General features: G+C 44.0%; 1 protein-coding gene across 1 annotated transcript; it reads right to left on the reverse strand.

Annotated features, from left to right (window-relative positions):
- Nucleotides 1-652: 652 nt before the first annotated feature.
- Nucleotides 653-8500, reverse strand: LOC108939205 (uncharacterized). The gene is made up of 6 exons (XM_018760358.2): nucleotides 8479-8500; nucleotides 6871-7583; nucleotides 6577-6729; nucleotides 6009-6073; nucleotides 1827-2093; nucleotides 653-1232 (listed from the first exon to the last, which is right to left on the reverse strand). Exons 2-6 carry the CDS (start codon nucleotides 7571-7573, stop codon nucleotides 1188-1190), a joined length of 1233 nt encoding a protein of 410 aa, XP_018615874.2. The 5' UTR covers nucleotides 7574-7583; nucleotides 8479-8500; the 3' UTR covers nucleotides 653-1187.
- Nucleotides 8501-26795: the final 18295 nt, after the last annotated feature.

Below are 26795 nucleotides of genomic sequence, written 5' to 3' on the forward strand. Positions count from 1 at the left end.
TACGGGGGGTCCTGACCCCATCAGTAACAACAGTGCAAGGGCAATAAGAAACAACATCAATTATAAAATAACAAAACATTAACAAATTTCTGCATTTGTCTACATTTTAAAGTAGAAGAAAAAAGTTAAATATAACACAATGAAATAAAAAGAACATTTGTTGTTCTTCTATTCCAAATGTGATCTTTAAAAAAAACTGTCATAGAGGAACCTTTTTAGATAGAGGCCCATGTTTGCTACCACAACTGCGCATGATTCAAAAGAGCTTCCCAGACACACGTGTGATTCAATGTTTTGCAGAGGCGATACAATAAAAAATTAATTTTTAAAAATTATTTATGGGGAACAAACCAGAAAAAAGTCAAACTCATAAAACTCTAATATTAGTGTCATATTACTATTTCCTTATGATATTAGGCATCTTGAGGGGGTGCGGTGGCGCAGTGGGTTGGACCGCAGTCCTGCTCTCCGGTGGGTCTGGGGTTCGAGTCCCGCTTGGGGTGCCTTGCGACGGACTGGCGTCCCGTCCTGGGTGTGTCCCCTCCAGCCTTGCGCCCTGAGTTGCCGGGTTAGGCTCCGGTTCCCCGTGACCCCGTATGGGACAAGCGGTTCTGAAAATGTGTGTGTGTGTGTGTGTGTGTGTGTGTGTGTGTGTGTGTGTGTGTGTGTGTATTAGGCATCTTCTCGCGCGATTCTTGGTGAATTTAGGATAGGACTGGAACAAACTGGAGTTTTTCCTCATAAAAAAAATTATGGAAAAAGGAATTTTATTATGTGGTGGTTCAGTACTTGGTCGGTTTCTCGGAATTAATAAGGACCGGTAAACGGGGGATGAGTGTATTTGCGAACATAGTGCTGCACAGTTTGATACCCTGGCTGGGGGTAAAAAAGTGGACTTGTAGCCCATCTACCACAACTTAAAGCTTGGAAAATTGAGTAGTCAGCGCTCACTTACGATTTCAACATGAAGGAGAAGCTGAATAAAGCTATTTCAAAATACACCCAGTATGTGATAGTTCTGCTTCTCACCAGAAGGTCTCAGTTGTTTTGGTAAAGTGAGGTTTCATATGTGCAGAGACATCAGCATTTTGACATCTGTGCAAACAGCTCCCGCGGACAATTTTACAAAAACCTTAAAGCAGGTGTGAGAACACGAAGCAGCCTCGCAGCCTTCCAATATCTCAGGATTAGTCTGGGGTGTTGAAATTCTGCACAGCCTTGGTTGAGGCCACCTGCAGGCACAAAAAAAAAAAAAAAAAAAAAAAAAAAAAAACAGTCACACAACATTAAATTTTCGCACTTATTTCATCAGATGGTTCCAAAGTTGTTTGTGGCTCCCATGACCGACGGGGACTTTTGTATTAGGGATGCTGACATTTCTGACGTCCCACACAAAAAAATTACTCATAAAGTCCGAACGTGAAAAGGAAAGAGGAAGTCAAAAAGAGAAGTGCGAGAAAATTATACCACACGTACTCGACTATTGCTTTTGCCGTGAATTCGCTTCATGTTACTCACAAAAAACTATTACTTTGGGGAGCATAATGTTACTGTAACTCACGACGCGGTCCTGGTTTGGATTGCGGTTGGAATGCACGCTAGAATGGGTGGCTTTTAAGCAGCAGGTACCTATAATTTCTGAAACACGGTATAGACATCAGATATGACCTTATCAAGTACTCGATGTGGAACCTGGAGCCACATCGTCAACTGCATCCTCGACTAAAGAGTCCGCTCCAGAGTCGCAAAACACAACCGACATCAGTCCAATATGAGACTTTCTGCACCTGCCCAGCCCCATGACAACCCTCACTGTAGCTCCTCACCCCAAGGTTCGACCTGCTCATCTGCGTGAAGCGGTCCTGCAGGTAGCGATTGCCGAAGCCCATGATGCGGCTGATGGTCTGATTGGAGAGGCCGGCCACCTTGGCGGTGAAGTCAAGAGTGAAGGCAAAGCGGACAAGCTCTGGGGCGCCAGCTTCCTGGGGAAGCCGGCTGGGGATCTCCTCCTGCATGTAGCGATCGGCCAGCTGTTGGAAGGAGCTGTAGGACAGGTTCCGGAAGAAGGAGCTCACGGTGCCGTTCTCGCGCATCTGACGGGAGAAGCCGTGACAACGGAAGAACATTATAAACAACATGAGCCACCCAAAAATTATACCTCCCGTTCATATTACAACACTGGAGAAACGAATTTTTGATAGGTAAAAACAGCAATACATTAATGCGTTACCGCACTCATACAAAGGATTCTTAAAAAAATAGACAATGCATGGAAGCAATTTACATTCCCTTAAGATGGACAATTTTTCTGTTACGAATTTTGTTTCTCAGGCACTGAAATATCCAGCTGTATAAAAAAAAGCAAAGCTGTCAGTCACTTTGAACAAATGCGAAATAAGTATTTTATTCATTACGGCCAGCTGCATATCCGAATGCAGGGTTTGTGGAGCCCATGTCACGCACAGGGGGTGAGAGAAGATACACTCTCCAGGAGGCACTCTACACTCACACATTCACACACTAAACATCACCACTTCACCGAAAAGCTGTCTTCAAATCTGGACAACCAGAGCACTGGGAGAAAACCTTATGAACACGGGGACAGCATTCAGACCGAGACCTTTTCGAACCCATGCCAAAACACCGAGAGCCCAGGAGCTGTGAGACATCCCCGCTACCGCTGCAGCACTGTGCGGCCCAAGAAAGTATCCAAGCAAACAAAACAGCAGCTCCTACAGCTTGTTGCACAGTTAATTTTTCATGGTAATTTTAATAAGTCAATCCTTTTACTGTATTTCTCAACGTGTGGAATTTTATTAACAGAAACTGGGACTGATGGGTGTCTAATAAACAGATTTCCTTAGGTAATTGTGTAACCCTGGTGATGCAGCAAGTAGTGCCCAAGCAATAACTCTAACTTAGTCTGTGTGAAGTTTGCACGTTCTTCCCGTGTCTGCTCTGGTTTCCTCCCACATTCCAAAGACATGCAGTTCAATCGAACTGGTTATGCTAAATTGCTTATAGTGTGTGTGTGTGTGTATGGCTACCCTGCAATGGACTGGTGTCTTGTCCACGGTGTACCCCCCCCACGGAGCATTGCCCCCAATCACTTGGGGATAGGCTCCAGACTAACCCCTCCCTAAACTTGCATCAAATTCAGTTTAATATAATATCAGTGTGTGTGTATATTACCAAAGTCAACAACTACTTGTCCCAAGCCAGGCTGCGGTGATCCGGGGCCTTGCCCGGCAACACAGGGTGCAGGGCCGAAGGAGGAGGGGACACACCCAGGACAAGACACCAGTCCATCACTAGGTACCCCAAGCAGGGCTCGAGCCTCAAACCCACCACACAACAGGCACTGGTCAAACCCACCCTGCCACACCACACCATGCCAAGCATATATATATATATGTATATATATATATAAAACAAAAACATAAGGAACTGAATAATAAACAGGAAAAAAAGAAAAAAAAAATATATATATATTATATTATATATACACACTGTGAATATATAAATATGTATGTTTATTTTGAGGTTATTATTCATTTCCTTATTATGTTTTTGTTTTGAAGCATTTCAAGCAGGCTGTGCAGTCCGGGGTGAAGGAAGGCTGGTGGGATGAGTGTTGCTCTAAGCGTGATGCGACAGATGCGATTTCTCAGCCGATTGCCTAAGAAGCTATGTACTTGGTCAAATGGTGATAAAAATCTCATCCTCACCAGGCTGGTCTGGCCGGTTTGAGCCAGCACGAGGAGTGCTCCAAGCCACCAGAGTGTCTCCTTGAGACCATTTTAGGAAGTTGGACCTTTCCATATTTTTCTTTTTCTAAATTTGGCCTTCAACGAGGCAAAACATTTCAAGTTACGCACAATGTTTTAGCGCCCATCTTTTTTTTTCTAATTTGATGACACATAATTAGTTCATGCTGGGTCGCTATACATACATATATATATTATAATAAAAAAAATATATATATGTATACACACACACACATTTTCTGAACCCCTTGTCCCATACGGGGTTGCGGAGCCTACCCGGTAACACAGGGCATAAGGCCGGAGGGGGAGGGGACACACCCAGGACGGGATGCCAGTCCGTCGCAAGGCACCCCAAGCGGGACTCGAACTCCAGACCCACCAGAGAGCAGGACTGAGGTCCAACCCACTGCGCCACTGCACCCCCTTATGTATACACTCTATATGTGTGTGTGCGTGTGTGTGCGCGTGTGTGCTGTTCAGTTGTTATGGTTATTGGAGTTATTAATAATTACCTAAACAAACTACTGGCTTCACTAGAAGGGCTACAACTCAGATGTTTTTTTATTTGCGAAATTCAAGTGAGAAAATACAACAAGTACTTTCTGTTTCATCTATCATACTCCCACAGACTGAAACCACATCATTTTACTACATTTGTACCTCGACTTTTAAACACATTTAGGACTGGAAGTCTGTTCACAACTTGAACTGTTTGTAAAACCAACCACTACATCCTAGTCTATAAAAGCTTAATACATCTTAATGCAAGCGGGGGGTGCGGTGGTACAGTGGGTTGGACTGGGTCCTGCTCTCCGGTGGGTCTGGGGTTCGACTCCCACTTGCGGTGCCTTGTGATGGACTGGCGTCCCGTCCTGGGTGTGTCCCTTCCCCCTCCGGCCTTACGCCCTGAGTTGCCGGGTAGGCTCTGGTTCCCTGTATGGGACAAGTGGTTCTGAAAGTGTGTGTGTGTGTGTGTGTGTGTGTGTGTGTGTACACATCTTAATGCCTCTGTTTATTCACAGGTTAGGTTCTGTTATAAAATCAGATAAATCAAAAATTAACTGAAATATTTCGATAAAACATTCATTTATGTACAGGCATTCTGTGTCCAACAGCTGAGACAATATGGCATCTCAATGTTCCTCTATACTGATAACATGTGTCGTGATACAGGGTATATCATGGGTGGAACACCAGTTTATTTAATTATTGTTTATTAACCTAGAGCAATACGAAAGTTGAGTAAAAATGACTGAAAATAAAAAAAATAATTCTCCTCAACCTCCTATTCAAAGCGCAGTGTTCTGATTTAGGAAGGTAAGACAGTGCTGCGCTGCTCCATCAGGTGCCACAAGAAAATGAATCAGTGAAACAGGCAAAGAAGGGTGAGATGCAGCGTAATGGAGGATCACACGGGAGAAAGAATTAAAAGCGTTTCACCTCAAATGCCGACTGTGTGTCTCATGGTAAACTAAGAAAACTGGCCACGAGGAAGAGACTCGTTCATCACATCAACATGTCCGTGTTTTAAACATATGGTTAATTTAATGATTACAGTCAAAAACACAGAATAATAGAAATGTACCTCTATTTATTCACTGGGTTGTTTCTGTAAAAGTTTCAAACATCGCAATGATAAATTAAAAATGATGGATATGCTATTAAATCATGACCCACTCATTGCAACCACATGCATGCCATTGCCTTCCTCCATGCACACCTAGGGGGTCCAAATACCAGGAGAGACTCTGTGAACTACACTTGAACCCCATATGCAGAGAGCAGCTCAGAGGCACTGACTATACCTGCCCTTCCACCACATCCCCAAATTAAAAACACTTGGTTTTTGCAACAAAGAATTTTTTTTTGAAAATGGAACTGAAACGAAAAATGCAAAAAAAAAAATACAAATAATAAAATATTTGTATTTTCCAAGAAATCATAACTTCAATATTCATAATACGAGTCACATTTGTACCTCAACTCGGAAGCAAAAATGGATATCGTGTGTTACATGAGGTCATGTCTACTTTATTCTTATATGACATCAGGTTCAAAGTAATCCATGTCCAGAATTAATATGTGACTAGCAACAAAAAAAAAAAAAAAAATTAACTCAGAGACGAGATTTACGGCTCATTCCTGTACAATTGAATTTATGAACATTCAGCCGCTAAAATCAAAGACTCCACAGAGAAAATACAGTTCATATGAAACAATTAATATCTGAATATAACCTACCTTCAAATCAAGGTTGTCCCCTTGCTCTTTTAACAAACTGATGATCTTCTCAATGGTTTCTTCATCTGAAACAGAAAAAAGTTATGTCTCCATTAACATTTATTATACCTGCCGAAGGTCTACTATAACTCTTGAGGGGCAAACAAATCTCGCAGTGTTTGTGTGCGAAAGTAACAGACAAGAACTTAGTATGTTACATCAGCGAATAATCTCTGCACATGGTAATAACAGGCAATAGTCCATTTCATATGGTGGAGTACAATTTCAAATGATGTGCCATTTCAGCTGATTGGTTGCCAAAATACATGAATAACATGTATTCTTGGACCCTTAAATAATGTGTTTTAAGCATTGAAGTGTCACTGTCAAAGCCAAAGAGCACGCAACTCTTAAATGTTAAGCATTATTTACTGTTTTCAATTTTTCACAATATTGCTGTGTGATTATGCATTTGCTTGTTTTTCATGCCTACACAAAAGATATTCCCTGCCTGGTGAATAACGGATCTACGGACTGATGCCAGCGGATCTGAAACCAAAAGAATGTCGAAACGGATCAAGAATCCTACCCTTAGCAGCCACCGTTCTGGCTGTTGCGATGCAATGTGCGAAGGACACATGATTCTCGCAGGTTGGGCTTTCCTTCACCTCCTTCACAATCCGCTCCAGTTCCTCGGACACTTTCTCATAGTAGGTGCTCGTCGGTTCCACGGACAAGACCCCTAAAAAAAAAAAGAAGGAAGAACAGATGATCGCCATGGAAACCTCACCTTACAAACATATTCAAATGGGGTGTATTATATTCTGATGTGATGTTGACATGAAGCAGACTTACGCAGCTTAAGGGCACCGGCTATACACACCTTCTATAGGCACTGTGCCAGACACCTGGAGGGTAGCAGGTTTCTCGGGCCTCTTTATTTCATTGGACCTGCTCCGGAAGGAGAACTTTTTAACAGAGAGCTTCCTTCTTAGAGGCTTGTCAACATGAGGTGATCCCTCCTTCTCCCCAGCAGAGAAGGGTGCTGGGACAGGCAGGCAGGAAATTGAGGGCGAGGGTGTTTCCGGGGGTGTGCCAGCCCCCATCCTCTCCGGGCTGGGCTCTCTCTCTGCTTTCTCCTCAACCTCCTTCTTGGAGAATAGGCCTAGAAAGTTCTTCCAAAGGGAAGGCTTCTTTGATTTCTTGGTGCCTTTTTTGACTTTCTTTTCTGGTGCGACAGGTGCATTTTGGTCAGTAGGGTCATCCGGCACAGGGTCATCCAGCACGGGCTCTTCGAGCGCACATGCAAATGGCGATTCTGGACGAGACGCGGGAGGTGCAAGGGCCCTGATCTCATCTGGCACCTCTCCAAGTCCTAGGTGGGCGGAGCTGTCGCTGGAATGTCTACGAACCTTGACACCCCGTTCTTGACTGGTCACCCACTTGCGGGACTTGATCCCTGCCTTGTGCCCCACAGGCGATCCATCGTTTAGGCTCAGGCTGCGCTTGACGTACACCTCCAGCAGCCGGGAAGCATCTTTCTTCCCCAGAGACAACAGCTGGGGGTTGGGTTCTGCAGCCTGCATTTCGGTTTGTCTGCTGGACAGGAAACTCATGTAAATTCAATGTACAGTGAGCTACATGTCGTAGCATCCCATAAACACGGAAGATTAATTTCTTTTTATTAACCACTGACACCAGACACCAGCTGTAGACACTGCAGAAACAAGTTCAGCTTAAGGTGATCTCACACCCCGGCTCTGTTCAGGTACATTTTACTAACAAATTTCGGCTGACCTCGTAAACACGGGTCAAATTTGCTCCACAACAGACAAAAATTTTAGAAAACGGTAAAGTGGGAAAAAAAGCTATTTAAAGAAATAACACATCCAAGTATTTTTTCAAACTTTTAAAATAAGCAACTTGACTGGTTATAGCAGGAGATGTGAAGCGGCAACCTTCACAGCGTACAGGTATAACTGAATGCCTTTAAAGTCCATTCTGCAGTGACCTTCAGAGTTTACATTACATTTACATTTATTTATTTAGCAGATGCTTTTCTCCAAAGCGACGTACATCTCATAGAAAATACAATTTGTGCATTACATTAGGAGAAAGAGACATGGCTGCAGATGTGTGACTCAAGTACAGTTAGTTTGTTTCCTTCACCATATGCAGCAGTGTTCATCACACCAGTAGCTGCCTAAAACTTTACCGGACTGGCGTCCCGTCCTGGGTGTGTCCCCTCCCCCTCCAGCCCTTTGCCCTGTGTTGTCGGGTTAGGCTCCGGTTTGCCGCGATCCCGCTTGGGACAAGCGGTTTCAGACTGCGTGTGTGTGAGATGAACTTAAGAGATCATGGGCGAAGTGAGTCCAGAAGAGATGAGTTTTAAAACCCTTTTTAAATGTGGACAGAGACTCAGCAGTTCTGAGTGAGAGGGGGAGGTCGTTCCACCACAACGGAGCCAGAACCGAGAATCTACATGCTTTACCTTTTGTGCGTGGGACCACCAAGCGGGCAGATGTGGAAGAGCGTAGTGGTCTGGTTGGCGTGAAGTGGATGATCAAGTCTTGTAGATAGCTGGGAGAAGTTCTATTGATGCAAGATACTGGTATCCTAAAAAAAGATGAAAAAGCAGTATAAACAGCAGGGTTTACAACACCTGGGGGCAGCATGTAGCAGAGTGCTTAGAGCATCTCTGACGTGCGCACTCTTCTTAAATCCATGCCTATATAAAATAAAACTCACATTAGCACACAAGTGGCATTTGATGTGATGGAAAATTAAAGAAAAACTAATCGTTCAAACATAGCTCATATCAGACCTTACTTCCACACTTCATAGTTTAAAAATTCACTATCTTTAACCGCTTGTCTGAGTCAGGGTCTTGGTGGTCCGGAGTATATCATGGCAGCACAAGACATTAGGTTAGTCAGGGTATACCACGGGCAAGACTCCAGTCCATTGCAGAGGAGCAATATGTAAGCTGTAAGTTGAATTACTCCAGTAAAAATTAACAGGCTGTATAAAGAGATAAGTCAATATATATTGCAATGTTTTATATATATATATATATATATATATATATTTATATACTTAGATGTTTAACAAAAATATTTGTTTTATATGGTTATTTAATGTCTTCTGCATTGCTGTCAATAGGAAAGAGCACATTTTAGATTTCCAAGCATTCCTTCATTCCTTTCGCAATAAGTTCCAGTATTACAGTAAGGGTTTTGTATGTCGTTAAAGAAAGTACACACACACACACACACACACACACACACACACACACACACACAGTCTGAAACCACTTATCCCAAGCGGGGTCACGGCTAACCAGAGCCTAACACAACAACACAAGGTGCAAGCTGGAGGGGGAGGAGACACACCCTGGACGGGACGCCAGTCCATCGCAAGGCACCCCAAGCAGGACTCGAGCCCCAGACCTGCCAGAGAGCGGGACATGCCCAAGCCCGTCATGGCAAGCAGTTGTTGACAATGGATGGTTACTAAACTTTGTAGGAAGAACATTATTTTTGGAAGCATTCTCACTTTACAGATTTTTCTCCAGGTGCCTAAAACTTTTGCACAGTGCTATATACTGTATATATAGCATATAGTATACTATAGTAACCGGCATCCTGTCCTGGGTGTGTCCTCTCCCCCTTCGGCCTTGCGCCCTGTGTTGCAGGTTAGGCTCTGGCTTGCCGGGGCCACATGCGGGACAAGTGGTTGTTGACGATGGATGTATATATATATAATATACACACACTGTATGTATATATAGTATATATGCAGGTAGCTTAACACTGTAAATTGCTTTGAGGGAAAACATCAGCTAAGCGAATATGTCCTCTTACACAATAACTGCAAATTTGTGAGGTATCGAAGTATCAGCAAAGAAAGATGTGTTACTATATATTAGCCAATACTGTCACTGCCCCCAGGACACCATATCCAAGTTCCAAGTTCTTTAAAAGTTATAATAACCAGCATCATTTAGCTAAGACCTAAGGTCACAGGGTAGGGTGATGGGCTTTACAATGACTTACCCATCCATACAGTATTCTTACTGTGCTAACTCAAGTCAGGTACCTTGATCAAGGGTACTAGGCAGGAGCAGGGATTCGAACCCAGACCCTTTAGATCGCAAGTAAAGCACCGTACTACATGTAAACAGTAACACCGCGCAAACCCACGAGGTTGCCCTGTCACACAGTATCATAGTGTTACTGTATGTAAAGGATACTGGCAGCGCACCGGTAGGTGTTTGGATCGCAGCGGGTTCTACTGCTTTCGGGAAGACCGTGACAGACAGCAGTGTTCTGGGAAACGATCAGCACCTTCTCGGAAATCAATCATGCGGAAATTATTCATGACACAAACCGACATGTAACGCGCGTCAAGAGGTGCGAGGCGGGCAACAACAGGGACGTAAGAAAAGGCAAAAAAAAAACTTCTTACCAGTGTACACGGTTTTACTCCGCAGCCTAAATCTGTGATCCAGATACTCGTGTACGAGTGTTGGGTCGGGGGCCGGCCACGGATGGCGAAGAGACACCGTCGAGCAATAGGGAAGAAGAAGCAACTAGTATGTCGCCTCGCTACACACAGCGACTCTTCCGAACTCGTTTCTGTTCGTATTTCTATTCGGTGTAACTCGGACTAGAGTGCGGAACATTTCGCTTCATTTCTCCCCGCGTTCACACTACCACACCTCTTCTACACGAATCATCATGCACTCCGAGTTACTTTCACTTTGTGAGCCGATGGCGACCTCAGGCTCAGCCACCCCCTTTTACCAGGGTGCGGTACTTTTCCTTCTCGTGCGTGTGCGTGCGGTGGAAACACACGGCGGAACGTCGGACCCGAACACACCCGTGTCGCGTTCGAGGCTAACCCACCTTCCCCGAGCGATCGGCTCCTCTCCGGGCGATGGCCGGGCTCGAACCCGCGTACGAGCCGTGCCGACGTGCACAGCGCGCGTCCCCGTCGCTTGACAACACGCTTGCGTGCAGACCTGTTAGTGTTTACCCTGGTAAAGGAGTCGGCGCGCCCGAAGGGGACCGGGGCGTGTCCCACAGTGTTGTGCGCTACAGGTGATCTAATCTTTGCACTTTTGTGCGGAAGTTACAAGCAAACCTTTTACTTATCTTCTTCTCGTTTGTAAAAAAAAAAAAAAAAAAAAAAAAAAAGTTATAGGATAAACTATTTTCAGAACTGAGTGCTCGACCTTCCAAGTTCCACTATTTCTCATTGTTTCTACGCTCAAACTCTCTGTCTCTCAAGATCGTAGTTTCAAATCATATTTAAATTTTCCTTGTTGGTAAATGTGGTGAAAGTACCCCACTCCTGAAGTGAAAGGGTCTCGGTAGGGACCCTTTTGTCGCACAGCTGTGGAATTCAGCTCTTTGCGGGGGCGGGGGATGGGGGGTGGGGTTGGGGTACCGTGGTTCTGCTGTCCTGAGTGTTTTCAGTGCGTGTTGTGTGTCTTAAGAGACGTGGAGAACCGTGAGTGAGGGAACAAAGAAAAGCAGTGAGCTCAGCCTTGTGGGGGAAGGGGAGGGGGAGGTGTGTGTTTGGGGGGGGTTGAGCGCACAGGCTGAGTCATACCTTTACACCGTTTACCTCACTCGTGGCTGTGCCATGGACACATGTTTGCAAACAACCATAAACCATCTGCTGCATGCAGGCCCATCTGTGCATACATCATAGGTGTAGCAAGGGGGTGGGGGGTGTTGTGCACCTCACAGTCATCAGCCAAGCTTATTGTGTCCCCCCCCCCACTATTGGTGTGTCACTCAGTATTATTACACTTTTTCCATCCCCTTGTACATGATACAAGTTGTTGGGCCCCTGGTGTAAATATTGTAGTGATGAGCATTGATGGGGCAAGTTTACATTTACGTTTACATTTATTTATTTTGCTTTTTCTCCAAAGCGACTTCCAATGAACTCTATGTAGTGTTATCAGCCCACACACTTTATTAGCTCAGGGAGCAGCAAGAGGGTCTAGCCAGGAAGGAATGCAAATTAATCTAAAAATAATTATTTATACTTTAGTTTACATTTCTCTGACAGTTTTCTCCAAAACAACTTACAATTATTTACCCATTTATACAGCTGTGGAATTTTACTGGAGCAATCTTAGGGGTGCTACAGCTAGGGGTCAGGTTGAACCTACAACTTTCCTATAGGAAGGTAGTAACTTTAACCCTTAGGCAACCAGCTATCTCTGGCCTTACACTTCAGTTCCTACCCAGGAACCTAGGGGGATCCCTAGAGTAGGGGACAGGCAGCTGTACCCACACTAGCTAGCAAATCCCAGAGAACATCATTTGAACCCTAACAGTTACACTGCTCTGTATGTGGTAGCAGATGCCCTTTGTCAGTCTCAGGGTGTCCCTCATCACCTGTAGCTGCTCGGTCACTTCTCCACGGGGGGTCCGTGTGAGCGTACCTGGTCGCTCTTCCTGCTTCAGCGACTCTGTCAGCGATCAGATGACCTGGTCTCAGCACTGCTTCTGGCACAGCTCTACCTGCGTGGTGGTGGTGGCTCGAGGTGCTGGAAGATCTGCTTCACGGGTCAGTGTGTCGAGGCACCGGGCAATGCTGGAACACCCCTCGACAGTCAGTGTGTTGGATGTGTGGTCAAGGAACAAACGCCATATTCGATACCTTCCACTTCTGGCTCCTCTGCTTACTTTATCTTCCTTTCCTACTTTGTGGAGGTTTGACACAGTTTGCGGTGAGCTGGGGACATCTGTTGTCAGCATCCTGGACAGCTCAAGACATCAGTGTTTGATTGATTCGGTTAAGGGCCATCCCAACCACCAGCGGTCATCCAGGGAACCCAGTCTGTGCATAGATGGAGGTCACAGCCCCTTAACATCCTGCACATCCTGAGTCTTCAGGAGAGCATCCTTTTCCAGGGCCTGGGAATTTCTCATCCACATGGACACTTGTGCACTGTAGCAGTTTGCTTTTGAAATGTCTCACCCGGGTACAGGGGGGTCCCCCCCCTTACAATTCCTTCTCAGCCCTGGCTGCCAGCTCTCATAGTTCCTGCTGCTGCCCAATATTTCACGTACACAGATGAAACACACACCCACTTGTTCAGACTGTTTGTCCCAGACGGGGTCGCAGCATGCCGGAGCCTAACCCGGCAACGCAGGGCATAGAGCTGGAGGGGGAGGGTCACACCCAGAACGGGGCACCAGTCCGTCACAAGGCACCCCAAGCAGGACTTGAACCCCCTAGACCCACCAAAGAGCAGGACCTGGCCAAACCTGCTGCGCCACCACACCCCCCAATGAGATAAACATAGTCATAAAAACAGTTGAAAGTCCAACGATACGGCCAGTGCTTCTTATTTGCATATTTACGGCTCTTGAACTAAGGAAATAAGTAGCCTGGAATTACTTCTCTCGATTGTCCTTTAGCAAAAAAAAAAAACCCTGTAAAATGAGAGCCAGTTCCAGAAATAGAAGGGAAACAAACTGAAACGGTGGACGGATTGTTTATGGTGACAAGTTTCGCGAGACATCTTCAGAATCTGGACGGTGTAACACTCGCGTTCTTTCTTCGGTCACATTTCTGCGGCCCCACATTGGACACACGGTCCATGGGGAGTTTCTCCTTAACAACATGCTGGGTGCGTTCGAAGGAGATGCGCAGTGGTGCTGAACACTCCCTCAAAGTCCCCCTCGGACCTGCGTTCCACGGTTCTTCAGCCTTTGCGCCACTGACAGCAGTGCTCGGACCCCCCAAAGACGTACCCTCTCTGAAATGCTCCCACCACCTGAAATCTATTGGCTGCACATGGCTACTGCCCCCCCAGAAACATCAGTTCACTGCACTGGGAGTGCTGACGATAATTTAACAGTGAAGGATTAAATAATATTCACAAGGATGAACCACACACTACTGTTCAATATTTGTGTGGCTCGTCCTTATGAATATTGTTTAATATTTTATTAAAGAACCAGTGAACACAGGTTCGAGATGGGCTTTGCGGGAGCCTTCGGCATCACTTCATCATTTTTCTTAATAAAACAAGTGCATTATCACTCAAACAACAACTGAACAACTACCCAGCATCTCCAGGGCACTTCTGGCCCTGTGGCTGGGAAACTGGTTCCTAAGTATAAACTGGTGGTCTCCTGATCCTTGCTCATCTTCTCAACTGCTGTGGTTGTTGTGGAGATGCTGTTTACAAGGAGGGATGTCTTTGTAGAACTTCAGTGCTTGAGTCCTAGTATCTTCTGCAGGCACAGTTACACCTTTAGCCTTTCTCCAAAGTGTCTTCCAGTGTTAAGGTACTTACAAGGATTTACTCATTTTTACAGGTGGGTAAGTTTGCCAGAGCAATTGAGGGTAAGTATTTTGCTCAAGGGTACTGCAGCTGGAGGTGAGAATTGAAGCTGGGGGTCCAAAGGCAGCACCTCTAACCACTGCACTACCAGCTGCCCAGTTAGGTTAGGTAGACAGGATGAAACATGGACCAGTGCAGAGATAGCAGCATTGTGCTTATGATTCTTGTGGTCAGTGGCTCTTTTCAGCACTGTCCTCCAAGGTTTGTCTCACCGCTCCTGTGGATGTCGTGAGCAGCAGAAGTCCAGATTCTCCTAACAAATCTGGCACTTTCAGTAGTATTTCAGCCTAAGCCCTTTCATTTGGGTGATCCAGGGGTGGCGCCGATGAAGCTGCTTGAGAACAGCTGCTCTTCTTGGTGCAGGAATGATCCCTGTAGCATTTCCAATAAACCGTAAATAGGTAACCATCAGTTCCCCTTTTTTTTTCCAGAACGAATCACGAATTGCCACATTACCATGATGACAAAGGTGTCATGCAAATGCATCAGTACGGAAACTCCAGCGTTTAGCTAGTTTTAGTTTTACTCCACTTGAGATCTTCCTAAAATATGCAGAGTCTTTAAAAATCAGAAGTGCCAATCACCATATTTGGAGTATTAATATTTGGAAATTAGGTTCTTTGCTCACTTTTCACCAACCGCAGGTTAAATGAGCACCTAGAGCCGCAGCTTCCTCTTCATTTGCTGTCCTTCTGCCTGCTGAGGGTCACGTGGGATCATCTGAGACAAGAGCAGACAGGACAGTACAGTAATAACCAAATCATCCCTGGAGAAACTGAATAACACAGAATTTACACAAGGGGGCACCATTAGTCAACAAAAAAAAAAATTGTGAGCAATAGATACTGGTATGAATAAAAAAAGTGACACCCAACCACGTGGAAGAGTCCCTTCACTAAAATAAATGATTTTACCTTTGCTAACATAAAGGTGCAATATTGGGCAGTGCTTCCCTTTTCATTGTTATGTGATATTGCATCTGAAGCACCTCATATCAGAGCAGAACTTGACCAGCTCCACTGTACTCTGGCCAGAGTCCGAATCCAGGGGAGGCGGGATTGCTGGCACACTGAAGCCGGTTAAAAGCTGAAAACCCGCCCTGCTCACCACTACCCCGTTTATGAATTCATGACACTCTAGGTCTGCTGCTGTATTTTTCATTAGATGGAAATAAGGCAAATCCCAAATTAGGGGAGTCAGATTTCATCTCGGGTGATTGGCCTGGCCCCTTTGGAGAATGTTAGCAGCTTGCTCATAATCTTTCCTGTCATGTAGATGTTCCCTCAAATGTGCTTAGATGTTTATATAAACATAATTAAACATAAAGCGCAATTTGTTCCGTGAAATCATTATTTGGTAAACTCCTGTTATCAGGTGGTCAAATGACCATTATATCTTATGGAAAAAATGCATGAAAATGATAATGTTATAGTACTTTACGTTATATTTTTAACAAGAAATATTATTTCTAATTTGTTTCTTAATATTGTGTATTCAGTGGGGGTGCGGTGGCGCAGTGGGTTGGACCACAGTCCTGCTCTCCAGTGGGTCTGGGGTTCGAGTCCCGCTTGGGGTGCCTTGTGACGGACTGGCGTCCCGTCCTGGGTGTGTCCCCTCCCCCTCCAGCCTTGCGCCCTGAGTTGCTGGGTTAGGCTCTGGTTCCCCATGACCCCGTATGGGACAAGCGGTTCTGAAAATGTGTGTGTATTGTGTATTCATTTGTTCATTCATTGTCACTAACTGCATGTTCATGTTTTGCCACCTCCTCCCTACAGTAACTTTGAACAAGGCTCTAACCCAGAATTTCTCAAATAAAAATGACCCAGCTGTATAAATCAGTGTGTTCCACTGATGTATGGATGAGTGACCCAGTGTAAGTAGTGTATCTAGCAGTGTAAGTCACCACGGTGAATAAGGTGTGTGATCTGATAACACTACATAGAGTTTGTTTGAAATCGCTTCGGAGAAAAACGTCTGCTAAATAAATAAATGTAAATGTAAAACACTGTAAAAAACTTGACACTAAGTTACTTGAAAAAAAAGCACGAGTTAAACAAATTAACACTAATAACAGTATTGAATATGCTAGTTCACTTGTGATAATAATTTACATTAATCAATGACTGTGACGAGAGCTGAGTGTATTTACATTGTCAGGTTGGTGTTGGGAGGTTGATATCCTACCTAAGCAGAGTTGGTGTTGGTGGAGCCTGCACTCTGACAATCTCAGACAACTGAGCAGCATCTGCAAGAAATCAGTGTATTTAGAGAAAGAGGAAAAATGTCAAATTATTATGCAACACCTACCGAAAATGCAAACCTCCATCCCCGAGTTACAGACAAAAAGTACTGTGTTCAAATGCGAAGTACATGTATACAGTATATGCGTGCATATGAGCGTTTTCATGCTCAAATACTAACATCAGCACAGCAACAAGCTCATCTGACTCACCTTCAGATCACGTTAAGCGTTCCCGACACAAATTTAGGTCAATAGTGCTACTTTCATTAATGCTGAGCCCGTTACTGCCAACCCCTCAGTCACCTCTCTGAATTATTCAAATGGATCAGCACAAGTGCTTCTCCTCCGCACACTTGTAGTGAGATCTACTTATAGAATATCCTGGCGAAACCCAAGGTTAAGGAGCTCCTTCTGAACTCTTGACTCAGGAACAGTGGGCACCTGAAATATTCAGGGCACGAGATTGTGGAGTCAGAAATGTGGTTTTTGTCGGGAAGTCTGAAGACAGGATGTAAAGTGGCATCTTGTGTCTTTGGAGTCTACGGAGCACTGGTTTAGAAACACTGGCCAAGGTGTTTAGCATCAATAGCTTTGTAGTGATGCCCGTTGGGAGAGGAAGTGTTATATATAGGCAGCATGGTGGCACAGCAAGTAGTGCTGCTTCCTTACAGCACCTGGGTGGTGTGAGAGGACTTAGGTTTGACCCCTGCTCCATCCATGGGGAGTTTGCATGTTCTCCCCATGTCTGCATGGGTTTCCTCTAGGTACTCTGGTTTCCTCCCACAGTCCAAAGACATAGTCTTCAGGTTCACCCATAGTGTGTGAGTGACAGAGAGAGTGTGTTCCACTGATGTATGGATGAGTGACCCAGTATAAGTAGTGTATCTAGCAGTGTAAGTCACCTTGGCGAATAAGGTATGTGGACTGATAACACTACAGAGAGTTTGTTGGAAGTCACTTTGGAGAAAACACACACACACAGTCTGAAACTGCTTGTCCCATGTGGGGTCACGCAGAGCTGGAGCCTAACCCGGTAACACAGGGCGTAAGGCTGGAGGGGGAGGGGACACACCCAGGACGGGACGCCAGTCCGTCACAAGGCACCCCAAGCGGGACTCGAATCCCAGACCCACCGGAGAGTTGGACCCAGTGAAACCCACTGTGCCACCGCACCCCCTCTTTGGAGAAAAGTGTCTGCTAAAGAAATAAATATAAATATTCAATGCCAACAGGGAACATTTCGCTACTGAACCCTTGAGCCAATAATACAGATCTTCTGACTGTCCACTGGCAAAACATTTTACTGCCCTTTTCACACCAGAGCAAATCCCAGTGAGGCTAAATGTAACTTTCCAAATGTAAAACTGACCAAATGAAGCCGAATTTGTGTTTATCTTGTCTTACATGGGCTTTCAGCTTCAATGCAGTGGAACAGGAGACACTGTATTGCCAGTTGCTGCCCTGGTACCACAGTTCTAAACCCCCTCATATCAGTGTTTGTACAGGATGTGAAACAAAACACCTTTGGCTGCCCTGAAAAGACCGCAAAGAAACAATGAGGTCAACATGAGCTAAAAATAATGTCTGAGTTTGCTAGTGGTCCATCTGCATGTGTGCCTCATATTGAGGGAAGGGAGGAACCTTAGCCTTTTAGAAACCTTTGTCTCGAGGATAACAGGGCTGCAGGGATGCCAGCACGAGACTGTGAGACCACCTTTTCGGAGTGGGAAGCGCGGGCAAAGGAAAGGCGCATCACACACCCACTGGGATATGACTCACACACTACAAACCCGGCACAGATCGACTTCCTCTAGGACACAGTCACATGACAGCCTGCGTCCACCTGCCCTTTGGAAGCACCGCTGTGAAGAAGGCCCGTTGTAGACGAGGCTTGATTCATGAGTCTGTTGCCAAGAAAAAGTTGGTTGCGCTTTGCTGATGGTTCCATCCTAGCATCAGGAGCCAGTATAACATTATCACAGGTGAATATTTGTCATAACACTACCCTGGGAGCATATTTTCAGCAGAGGTGAATAGTTATCAAAATGATTTAAGTTGGCCTCCAAAAAATACAATGTTTGCACTGCCATCACTAGTACCCATACGATCATGTAAAAGGGAAGCTCAGTTAGCATATAAATCATAATATAAGTTACATTCATTAACATACATTCATATAACTTAATTCTACAATTAAAAGTTTACATTTCACAAAAACAGTTTACAGTTCTTTACCCATTTAGACAACTGGCTCATTTTAGTGGAACAATCTGGAGGGAGTACCTTGCGGAAGGGTACTATAACTGGTGGTGGGATTGGAGCCTGCAACCTTTAGGTTCAGAGATCACAGCTCTAACCACAATGCCACTGGCGCTTATAATCAGTTCACGCTACCGAGAACCAGTATTAATTTGAAAGTATACGGACTTGTTGCATTTGAGTTACAAATTTTGTGGATATAACTATTTTCCAGGTTAATTTTAACTGCAGTTTCTTCAGTGTTCTGCTTTTTAAAAAAAATTGTCTGTTGCAGAATGAAAGCGGCCAGTCTTTGTATGTGCTGCTGTTTGCTGGCAGAAAAGCAGAGAGATTAAAATGAAGAGTGTGGGACCACCTTCATTCACTTTGCTTCCACAGTTTTTATAGCTTGTGTCTGGTGTTCATGAGTATTGGTAATCAGTAAAAAGTTGAGGACCATTGTGGATACAAGTAGGCTTTCAATCAAGGTGGGACAAAACTTCAGACTAACTTATAACTGGTTCAGCCCTAAATTGGGCAAAACTAAACATAAACTGATGTCATTGCACTGACAGCTGTTTAGCCTTTATGGTATTAACACACTATTCATATGGTATGTGATAATGGTATGACATGCAATATTTAATGATCATGGGATAGACGGTAGTGTAACAGCAAAGAATTATGACTTGCACAATTAAGGTTGTGAGTCTGAACCCTGCTTCTGCCACTGTACAATAACTTGATAAATGCACTTACCATGAACTGCCCAAGCACAAATACCCTGTTGTATAAATGGGTAAACAGTTGTAATCCCTATGAGTAAATGTGTCAGCAAAATGATATAACTATTGCTTTTCTGCAGAAGCACAGATTTAATATGTGGCCATAGATTTTCATGCTAAACAGAAATGTTCGGCAACTGTTCGCCAGCTCACAATGTATAAAAAAAAAAGTGCTAGATAGATAGATAGACAGACAGAAACCTTATTAAGCCAAAATGACATTGCACAAGGTTATAACAGCATATAGCAAAGTAGGGTCACAGAAAGTGAATAACATTAGATATTAAAAAAAAAAAAAAAATCACATTGAGAAGAAAGCATACAAAGAGTGCAAATGACAGGTGTGAAAATTCTTTTAAAAAATGTGGTTCTGACTCTTGGTATTGTACTAAAAGAAAGTTAAAAAAATATCAGAAGTTATAAAGACAAGGTGCCAGAAGTGTAACATAAGAGAAAAGTATTTATTCTTTACAAATGCACTTAAATAAAAGTTAAATCAGTGCAAGAATTTGTCTGAAAAGTACTCCTTACTAAGTTTAATTAAGTCCAAGACATAGAGAAAATATAATGCATTACGACCAACTGTGTTCATGACCATGCAGAAATGAACATGTTTTGAACCCTGTGCAGCAGACGCTCACAAAAGGTTGTAAGACAACAATTCACCTCACAGCAGTATAAACCCTGGCGAGTGACTCTCTACGTTGGAATAAAATGCAGCATTGAGCGCAAATTATGAAATGACCTGAAAGCAGAGATGCTTATAAATTCAACACTTCTGATATCAGTGCGTGCATAAACGTGGGTCGGTAACTATATATAACAGGACAGGATCAGGGTATTAGGTTTTCTTCTCTTTTCTAATTGCTGTAAAGCAGTCTCATTGGCCCGGTGTCAGGTTCTGATCCCAGCGGCCGTGCAGGTCACATAAAGGAGTTATGTGAGGGCTGCAGCCTAGAAACCACAGCTTGAACCTTTGCTCTTCCCGAGACAACTTACCATTCAGTCCCTGAAATGTAGCTCCCGTGTTTACGTGCTGTTGGACTGTCATTTTATTTTTCATGGAACCTGTGAGAAGTATCCCCCTTTTTTCTACTGCTACGCTTCCTATCAAAATTAAACGAAACAGCCGTTGTTGAATGTAAACACCTTAATAAATCAATACTGTGATTCACAGGTGACAAGTGCCCTTACAAAAATATCCCGCAACAGCAAAATCCTGTATTAAATTGACCAAATAATGCAGCACCAGGCATTTTCCTGTATTTTATTGTGGGGGTGGAGAGATGATTCATTATGAGGTAATTTCAGACAGAATGCATGATCCAGTGTGTTTAGTGCATCGTGATGAGCTGCTAGGTAAAGCAGCACAAATGGGAAAAAAAGACTATCACTTGACATCGCATGGAAAAATAAGACACCCATCACTGATCCATACCTGGGACTCCAAAAAGGGTGACCTGATGTCTTATGACATCCCTACTTACACTTTGAACCATTTCAGTTAAAATCCACTGTACACTGTCCAGAGGGGGGGCATGGTGGTGCAGCAGGCTTGGACAGGTCCTGCTCTCTGGCAGGTCTGGGCTTCAAGTCCTGCTTAGGATGCCTTGAATCCTGTCCTGGGTGTGTCCCCTCCAGCCCTGCACTGCTGGGTTAGGCTCCAGCTCACCACAACCCCACTTCAGACAAGCACCTTTAGCAAGTCTGTGTGTGTACACTGTCCTGGCTTTGGTCCATTGGTCATAGCCACACACACACACACACACACACACACACACACACACACACACACACACACACACACACACACTTTCTGAACCGCTTATCCCATATGGGGTTGCAGGGAACCAGAGCCTACCCAACAACACAGGGTGTAAGGCCGGAGGGGGAGGAGACACACCCAGAACAGGATGCCAGTCCGTCACAAAGCACCCCAAGCAGGACTCGAACCCCAGACCCACTGGAGAGCAGGACCCGGTCCAACCCACTGCACCACCACACCACCGCACCCCTCCCAGGTTAATCATAATGAAATAATAAAGTTCCAGTTGGCGCACTGGACTGTTGCACAATCCCAACATTTAGTAAATGGTAGAAAGGTGCTGCAGTGTCACGCCCCCGGGAACAAATGGAGCGGCAACACCTGCGACTCATTGATGAAACCCAGGATAAAACGAGCTCCGTGACCGCATCACGAAGCGGAGTCTTGAAAACGCCCTTTTGGTTTTGCAGTCTCAGCGTCCTTGTCTTGTTCTTCGCATCCTGCTTTGTTCTCTTGCTCCCGGTTTTCGACCCTCGCCTGTTTTCCTTGACCACTGAGAATCGCCTTGCCTGGATAGTGACGTTTGCGCCTCGTAGACCTTCGTCTGTACCTGACCTTGGAGTTCGTCTTGCCCTACGAACCCTGTCGAAAGAATAAACCAACCCACAATTGGGTCCACTACTTACCTGTCTGTGTCCAGTCAGCCTGTCACCATGACATGCAGTGTACAATAGTTTTGGTGAAAATTAATGTCTACGGTAATGAATGACATCATAGTTGTCCAAAAGGCTGATAGGATAAGAAGCCACTTTTGAGGGCCACTTCTCATGTCTGTCATCACCCGTTTGAGAGTAGAGGCCTTCGAGAAACACTACTGCCAGGGATGTAGTATTACTATTACAGCTGGGTAAAGCCACATTTTGCTAAATAAATGAGGGCTCAGCTCAGCCTCAATATGAGAACTGTATCGTTTGAAACCCATATTATGAAAATCATTGTTATGTTATTAGTAGGGTACATAAATACACGAATGACACCGAAAAACAAAATCTGTTCTTCATCAATACATCTTGGTGACAAAAAAGAAAAAAAAGATCTCTGTTTACAGGTAGGCTCTTTCACTTTTCTAGCTGTCGCGTAAAATAATCATGTCGGTACTGAACAGGCAGGAGGGAATTCAAATTATTTCGCGTGGCTCAGGAGTGCAGCCAGTACCACAGCATTCGAAGCAATTCACAACAAATACTTTTTTGTTGTGCGGAATTATTATTTCTGGCAGGGCTAAACTTGGGACTTCTGCTGTAGATGTGTGTTTAGACAGTGCTAGGTACTCAGGCTTTTACAGGGAGCGCTGGGCGTGTAGCCACGAGGACGCTCTGACATTGACCTGGCAGCAATTACTGCCAGCTGGTTTCGTGTCTGCACACCGTAATCTGATACAGCATAGTGGGATTAACAGAGCCGCCGTGTTTCTTTTTAGCTATTAATATTTTGCAGCATTCTGGTGAATGTCTTGCAGCTGGTGCTCCGGGCTAGGATCGAAAACTTCACTGGTTGTTGATACAATGAACCTTGTATCTAATACTATAGGCACCGCGGTTGCAAAGTTTACTCAAAACTCCAAACAGATAGGGGATATGCTACCAAATTCTGTGCAGTAGAAGTCTACATTAAACATCTTCTTTTAAATTAAATGAAATAAACATGCCTCTATGTATTATTTGTAATTATCCTGTAAAACAACACAAAGAGATGAATTTGTTGGACATCTTGGCAAAATTCTTGGGTAGAAATTACTGTACTGCAGAACTTGAAATCTGAGTACAATACCATAGAGCAAATTTTAATTGTTCCAATGAAATTAGCTATACATTCACGTAAGATACCTTCGGATGGCTGGGTAACATAGTGTAGGTCGTTGAAACAAAAACAGTATCAACGTGTTTGCGTGTCAAAAAGCGACTTTGGGTGGTTTGCAAGTCCTTGTCAGAGAATGCTTGGTCCAACCAGTATTATATGTTGGATATGATATAATATGTTATATGGGTATATCCATATGATATATTCCTAAGCAGGAAAACATGTCTGTGTGTATCAGGGCTTATTATTTGCCCAGCAGCTGATTACCACCCTTAATGAAGTCAGCAAACAGAGGGAAAGAGAATGAGGAACATGTATCTCTAAACTCTATATTGTCCCCAGTGCTCTCAGAAAAGTACTTGTCTCCGTTCAAATACTGTAAATTGCTGCAGCATGATAATGCTTGGACTCCCAAGTACCTGTAGCAAATGAGTCACATGAGCATAGGTGTCACCCGAGGGACATATTTCACCCCTTCACCGTACATGAATGGGAAGGAAACACTATGTAATGCTCTGTACTAATTGAATAATGGATTTCTTTAGGGATGATGCATAAATATATATATATATATATATATATATATATATATATAAAGATGGTCAATCATCCTAAAACTTTCAGCTATCAAAATATAAACAATATTGCTATTTTACCATACATTATTGAGATTCAAAGCAGTACATTTACTTTTTGGCATGAATTAAGGTTTTCTAATAATTCCAGTTCATGCAGGTGGCTTCTTTTTAGTTCAGACTCAGAAAGGATCTGGTGTTTGTGGCAGAGACTATTACAGTGTGACATTCTGGCAGTGGTAGCAGTTTTTTGGTGTCTGTGAATAAGACACTTGAATATTCTGGTTTTAGCAGATAGCATAGCTTTTAGAGCTGCAGCCTTGTACTTGAATGACCCAGGTTTAAATCCCCACTGCTGCTGTAGTACCTTTGCACAGGATTGTTACCCTGAATTGCTCTTGTAAAAGTCACCCAGCTGTATAAATGGGTATGCACATACAACTAGTTTGAAGCTGGAGGCTTTTTGGAAAAAAGCAACAGCTAAATCAAATTTGTTAGAACATATTAAATATATTACAAATAAAAATATGAAAACTTGCTGATTCCAAGGAAGATATGAGCTGCGAAACATTGAATGTGACTTCTTTGTACATTCAGGCCTCATGCAACAAGTGTCATGATCAAGACCTGAACTCAAGTGCAGAGTTTATTTACAAGTGCAAGATGCAAAAGGTGAGAACTGAAGGTCTGGTGCAATGAAGACATGGAGACTTGGGGAGATGTTGACTGGTAAAAGTGGAAGACAGTGCACATGAACACAAAAGGAATGGGGATTTAGAATGATACAGGGAGGCGCACAGGCTCAGAAACCACTGAACAGCGCATATCTCTGAGGTCATCACAACAGGGAAGCACTTGTTAAGAATCCACAGCCTCACTGTTCTTAGACTCTCCCTTTTAAAGATCTGGGTCGTTGCTTGATTGCCTTGTAGAGTTATTTGAATTAGATGTGGAGGATTAGGTCAGGTAGCCTCAAGTGGGGCAATATCAAAGCTGAATTGTCAGGTTCAGTATCGTTACTACTAATTCATTTAGTTGACGCTTTCATCTAATGGGACTTACAATGTTAAGCTACTCCCAGTGAGTCCCTCCAGCTGATAGTATCACTGTCACTCCCTACCCCAGCTTCGAAGCACACGTTGCCCACTCCGTCACTACTTCCCCCTCCACCACCCCAGTAGTTCTTCAACCAACTCCACAGAGCACTGGATTTTCAATCACTGCCACCCAAATGAGGATGGACCTCATGAGAGTCCAACAGGGGAAGGCAGTGGGACTGGAAGACATCAGTACGAAGGTGCTGAAGGTATGTGCAGATCAACTATGTGGAATACTGTTATGTATGTTTGACCTGAACCTGAGCCTGGTAATCGTTCCAAAGATGTGGAAAACATCTTGTCTGGTAACCGTCCCCAAGAAAGGTTGACCAACAGACCTGAGTTACTCCTAGCCAGATGTTCTGACTTCATATATCATAAAAACCCTTGAAAACCCCTGTTCAGAACTGCATAGGACCTCATCCAATTTGCATATTAGGACAACACAGAAGTGGAGGATGTTGTCATCTACTTGTTGGACAGAGCTAATGCCCACCTGGACAAGGCAGGCAGCACTGTGAGGATCATGTTCTTTGACTCCGGCCTGGGAGTGAAGCTGAACTCCCTGGTGCAGGGCACACAGAGACAGACTCTGAATTCCAGTCCATCATGGACAATGACCCAAGCCCTGTGCACATCACCATAGTAAAACAAAGAAACACTTTGAATAACGGGCTGGCCCAGTTGTGGTGTTTCAAGGAGCTTCCAAAGGTCATTTTGTACCGGCAACCAACAGGCTCTTCAATGAGTCCTTATGGAGGATGAATGACCTCTTAATATCCGAGTGGCACTGAGATTTTACTGTGTCCCACCACATCCTGCACCACCTCAACTTCACTCATCATCTTACATCATCATCTCTCATCCTCACTTGCTCAAGGTGTCTGATAAAAACTACTCAGTAATCATTGTATGTTGCGTTGAACAAAAAATATTGTGATGCCACAGTTCTGCCTTCTGATTTAATTTTTGAGGTTTCAGGATGCTCCTCTCTTAATTAGTGTCCATTTGAAGACAAGAGGGTGGATGGGGGCAGAACATTTTGAAGGTTCTTTCAGTGCCAGAGTGGTGGGCAGCAATTTGGTGCTGCTGTGTAAGGAGCTCATTTAACGCAACAGCTGCAGCCCTTGTTGTGGAAAGGAGACCAGCAGAGTTTTCTCCTCAAATATCGCGAGAACTTGGTAATTTCTGATGATATTTTTCCTAAACCGTCTTTTCTCAGGGTTAGTGGAACTGCAGTCCAGTTGATAAGCTCTCTCAAGATTCCTGCCAAGTGTTAAAAAATGCATGGCACCAATCCATCTTTAACGAGGGTTGCTTTGATGGAAAATTCCAGACTACGGTAGATGGTGAGCTGCCACATATTGCATCTGTCAGGATTTGTATTTTTGTGCTTGTTTGTGAGTGTGTATTCGTGTGTGTGTGTGTGTGTGTGTGTGTGTGTGTGTGTGGGGGGGGGGGGGTGTTTACTATCTGATGGTGGTCTAATTTTGGAAACCCAGGCCCCTTTATTGCTTGACTCAGAGCAGCATCCCACTAAATAATGAATAGAACTGTGTTGTCTGAGACACTTAGACTGTACAATAGCTGAGCCTTGTGCACTTGACATAATCCATATTGCATTATCGCTGATAACCATGCAACAAAAGGTCACAAGTCAGAAATTTCTGTCTAGAAAATTCCATTCAGTTGTAGGGGCAGATGTGGATCTTATAGCTTGTATTTTTTTTTTTCTCTGTAATACATAGGATTCCTTATTGTACAAGTATTTGTGAAGTTTTTCTCTCTTTTTTTGAATTTAAGATTCTCATAAAAACAAAAATGCTTTTAGGTATTATTTTATAAAGACTAATCTAGTTTCCATAGCAC

This window comes from Scleropages formosus, chromosome 19, assembly GCF_900964775.1.
Source record: "Scleropages formosus chromosome 19, fSclFor1.1, whole genome shotgun sequence".
Classification (NCBI taxonomy): Eukaryota; Metazoa; Chordata; class Actinopteri; order Osteoglossiformes; family Osteoglossidae; genus Scleropages; species Scleropages formosus.